Source organism: Lycium ferocissimum, chromosome 4 (genome assembly GCF_029784015.1).
Source record: "Lycium ferocissimum isolate CSIRO_LF1 chromosome 4, AGI_CSIRO_Lferr_CH_V1, whole genome shotgun sequence".
NCBI lineage: Eukaryota > Viridiplantae > Streptophyta > Magnoliopsida > Solanales > Solanaceae > Lycium > Lycium ferocissimum.
The window spans coordinates 29,171,268-29,176,294 of NC_081345.1; the positions used below are offsets into that span (position 1 = coordinate 29,171,268).

Here is a 5,027-nt window from a genome sequence, read left to right on the forward strand (position 1 = left end):
AAAGGAGAAGATGAACTGAAGGTGACTGGAAGGGTAGTTTTGAAGAAAAATACAGGTCATGCTAAGATTAAAGACCAAAAAGGAGAAACAAAAGATGGGAAATGAATGCTCCAGGACATTGAAGAGAAAGTTAGGCAAAAAATTGCAACACCCATTTGAGAAGATGAAGGAAAAGAACAGTCATTAAAAGTTTGCTAAAGAGCTGATTCTTCTAGATTTATGTTGAGAAAAGCCACGTGGAGTGAGGAAATATCATTGAGTTATATGACGTTTTTGCCCTTGGTCGTTCCATTGTTGGCTTGACTCTTCTATACGGTAGAAAAATAGAAATCAAATGGTCGGCAACCTGTGTAGCTGCTGCCGTCAGTGAATTGATTTTCTTTATTTGTTAAAATTGTTTATGTTATTTTAATTTTCTGTTAATAAATTAATCCCAGCCGTGAATTAGATCTTGACCAGTTGTCATGAATCAAAGACCATACCGAACATTACTGGACGGTAATTAATTGGAGCGGATTCCTCCCAAAATTTTGACAAATTTTAAAAACAAATTTCAAATTTTGGCTCAAACCTTTTTTTGGGCCAAAATTTATGTTTTGGCATTTTCAAAACTTTTAAAAACTATCTCAACTTTTGTATTTTATAAAAAAACTCATCTATTTATGACCCAACTAATTGTATCTATCATGTTCTTTCATTAAAATCATATATATCATATTTCCACAATTAAAGCAGTCTCTTTTATAAAGCGAATGGGCTAAACTGTGCCCAAACAATAAAAGAAGAAAGAAAAAATCCTGGGAAAAATCATTCTGCCAATTGTAGAAATTCGATGCGAAGATAAAAATGGATGTTTGTATTGTAATTTAGAAGTGTATTATTAAAATATTGAATATTTGGGATTAACAAGTATGTATGTTTTATGCGATTGGGTATTCTTGATAGTTTTTTAAAATAAGATAAATAATATTTCATGTTTTTCAAAATAAAAAGTAAAATATGTTTTAAAAAATTATGACCAAACCCATTTTCAAAACTTGAAAATCTTCACTCAAATTAAGTTTTCAACTTTTTTTTATGGAAATGACCACACATTGGCTTAGTGTCTGCTTTCACGGCTAAAAGTCATGACCTAGAGGTCACACGGAGACATTGCTCCCCGGTGAGTCACTCCAAGGTTCCATGAGTAATTCTGACAATTCAACTTTTAAAATTGCGGGTCAAATTTTGTAGTCTTATTCCCAATTCATTTCCTCTACTTTGGTAATAAAATAAAAAATTGGAAAAGCAAGCTGAACCAAAGAGGAAAAAAATAGGAAAAGTAGAGAGATGGGATTTTGCTCCATTTTTCTGAGAGTGGGACCTGTTAATCCACATGGCAAAGTATGGGTAGAGTCTCAAACAAGTTTTGTCTTCCACGTATCAGGTGTGCCTCGCACAGAATAAAAATTTTCTGCTATTCAACAGCTATCTGCTTCTCGATTGCAAGAGTCCAGTCCACGTTAATAAACCACCTAGTCAAGAACTCGGATAATGGGATTAAAATATTATTGTTCTTCTCTGACTCCTCTGACCTCTCTGTTAGTCCCAGTAATTGGAGCCAAAAAAATGCAAAAAGAAAAGAAAAAAAAAAACAGAAGAGTCTTTGTCTATTTCTCTCTTGGATGGCGTCTATCAGTGTATTTGATTGCCATTTATCAAAACAAAAGCCGAAGAAAACCCCACCTTTCTACTTTGCCCTTTTTCGCATTAGCTCTCTGCAATTTCTTACATTTTCACATCCCTAATTCCGAAAAAAATAATAACAGAGGAGAAGAAAATCCATACCTGAGTTTTTTTCCCCTATCACAACATCCATCATGCAACCTCCAACGGCTGCACCACCCTCTTCCGAGCTGACACGTGTCAATCGCATAGGCAGGGGCTTTGGAAGTTCCGTATACAAGGTCCAACACATGTCCACCGGTGAACTTTACGCCCTCAAGGTGATCTCCTGTATCGATGGGGACTCAATTCGTGTCCACATGTGCCGAGAGTTTGAAATTCTCCTGGACGTGAATAACTCTAACGTCGTCAAATGTTACGACATACTTGATCACAACGGGGAAATTACAGTCCTTCTAGAATATATGGATAAAGGATCTCTGGAAGGTTGGCACGTCCCTGACGAGGCCGTACTTTCTGATATATGCCGCGAGATTCTCTCTGGCATCGTGTATCTACACAGCCGCAATATTGTTCATAGAGATATCAAACCTTCTAATTTATTAATCAACTCTAAGCACCAAGTGAAAATTGCGGATTTCGGAATTTCGAGATTTTTGAAGCAAACGATAGACTTGTCAGTAAAAAGTATCAGTTATATGAGTCCTGAGAGGATCAACACGGATTTGAATCAAAATCAGGAGAGTGCATATGGATATGCGGAGGATATATGGGGTTTAGGATTATGCATTTTGGAATTCTACTTGGGAAGGTTTCCAATATTCTCTGTAGAGAACTGGTGGAATGTTATGTGGGCAATTTGTATGTTGCCGCCACCACAGGCACCATCTACGGCTTCGCCGGAGTTGAGGAACTTCTTAAGTTGTTGTTTGCAAACGGATCCTTGTAGGCGGTGGACGGCGGAGCAGCTATTGCGCCATCCTTTTATAACTCAGTATGAACTGGAAGTGGAAAGTGTGGGTTGCCACTAACTTCTACATTCATGAAATCATCATTTATGAAGTCATGCTGTTTGGGATCTTGGATTTGTTTTAGTTATGGTAATGGCTTTGGATGAATTTGTATGTGTAATGGAGTATAAGTTTCTATGTCCTTATTATTAACTAGTTTCTCTCCAAGTGCTTTGCACGTGTATGTCGTGGTGTTATGTATACATAATTTTGTAAAATATATCAATATTGATAAAATAATGTTTTGAGTAAATTAATAATTATAATTGAAAGAAAAAAGTACACCTTTCTTTGATCGATCGATCATCGTATAGTGAGTTGTTTGTCGAAGGCAAGATGTTCTACTTATTTAGAATTTATGAGGTACAAACATGTAATAAAGTGTATCTCACCTAATACTAATCCCTTGTAGACGATAATTGATGAGTATAAAATATTCATATATTATATACTAAAAACTCTATTAGTTTAAATAAAATATTTTAATAATTATATCATATTCTTGCATATTTTCTAACAAATCTTACAGGAAGAAGAAATTACGTAAAAGAGAGAAGCAAAAAGACGAGAATGACAAATAGGGCTGGGCATAAATACCGAAAACCGAAAAACTGAACCGAACCGAACCGAAACTTCAACAAACCGAACCGAACTAGTTTGGTTTGGTGTTTGGTGTCCACCGTCAAAAAATCGAAACCGAAGTTTGATAAAACCGAACCGAAAAACCAAACGCGCATCGAAATTTAATACATTACCCAAAAAAAATTAAAATAGTCCAGGCCCATTAAGTTTAAAGCAAAAAAACCCAATTGTAATAAGTCCTCTTTTGCATTTGTACCCCTAATTTTTCACTTCAATTGAGAAAATCAAATAACCTTAACAAAGAAAGGTAACTAGGATGTCTCTTTAGGATTCGTATGTCCTTTATGTGTTTTCTTAATTATTCTTACGTTATGTATATAACACCTAGTAATCCTATATCATGATTATAGTTTTCTGTTCTTGTGTATCCTGTTTGTTTGATTTTGATTTCAATTTATTAGTTTTATGTTTTATTACTTTTGAGAATATGAATTAGTGTCAATGGAATCGCTTCTAATATTATATCAAAAAAACCGAATTGAAAAAATTGAAACCGAACCGAACCGAACTTTAAAAAATCGAAACCCAAAGAACCGAACCGAACTAGTTTGGTTCGGTGTTCGGTGTCCACCTTCAAAAAGCCGAACCCGAAATAGCCAAACCGAAGTTTGATAAAATCGAACGCCCACCCCTAATGACAAATCCACCGTTGCACAAATATCATCTTGAATATTTGTGGGTCCGTCTCAATTAGACATCTGCCTATGTAATTCTTTGGCTCCAAGAAATCATTTATGTGGCTAACAAACTTTGATTTGTTTTAGCTTTTCTTTTAAGAACTTGGAGGCCAAGTTTATATTCCTATAAGTAGAGGAAGTTGTTCTCAACTGTAGACACCATTTAGCAAGATACAAGAATTAGTCTTGGCCCCTTTCTCTTCTTTTTGTCTTTGTAGGATAAAATTTTCTATTTTTTCAGTTTTTCTTACTCCATAATGGAGTAATTTCTTTTTATTGGGATAGTTGAGGAAGCTTGATATATTTATAATACTATCTCAGTTTTTATACATTTTTGGCTTGAAACTTTTTATTTATATTTCAAGTTGTCTTTGAATGATAGTCTTTAATTAATCATTATATATATTTTACCTTTAAGTTATTCTTATATTAATTTTGAATTCTCACGAAGCAAAATTAATATTTATGACTAATAAGTAAAATAGTAGAGTGAGTAATTTTTAGTTACCTATTATTCCAAATCTTTGATCTTGCTTCTTTTATTCTTAATTCTCACGGAGGGATTAACTCAAGCAAATTTATTGATTCAAATAATCTTTAGCTTATTTCTATTAGTCCTAATTCTCACAGAGGGATTAACTCAAATGAATTTATTGATTTGAGAGATCTTTATCTTATTTCTTTCAGTCCTAATTCTCACGGAGGGATTGATTCATAAGTTTATTGATTTAAAGACTAATCGCAAGAGGTCTTTACACCTTTTAGCACAATTCAAGCAAGAAAATATTTCAGTTTAATCGTCACTAGTTTTAAACAAATTAAGTGACATAACCTCACAGAGTGTTAATTAACTATTTATTTCTTAGTGTGAAAATATAATTGTATTAGCAATAAGCAATTATTCCTTAGAGAAATGCATGTAGAAACTGAGATTTTATTGTAAAAATATATCAAGTGAATTCAACGGTTCCAACTCTTTTTATATATAACTTTTTCGGAAGTAATTGGTTTTTAATTTAAGTAATTTTAATTT

At 33.6% G+C, this 5,027-nt stretch overlaps 1 protein-coding gene across 1 annotated transcript; it reads left to right on the forward strand.

Moving 5' to 3' along the window:
* Positions 1–1,374: 1,374 nt before the first annotated feature.
* Positions 1,375–2,966, forward strand: LOC132054545 (mitogen-activated protein kinase kinase 5-like). The gene has a single exon (XM_059446530.1). It carries the CDS (start codon positions 1,860–1,862, stop codon positions 2,694–2,696), a length of 837 nt encoding a protein of 278 aa, XP_059302513.1. The 5' UTR covers positions 1,375–1,859; the 3' UTR covers positions 2,697–2,966.
* Positions 2,967–5,027: the final 2,061 nt, after the last annotated feature.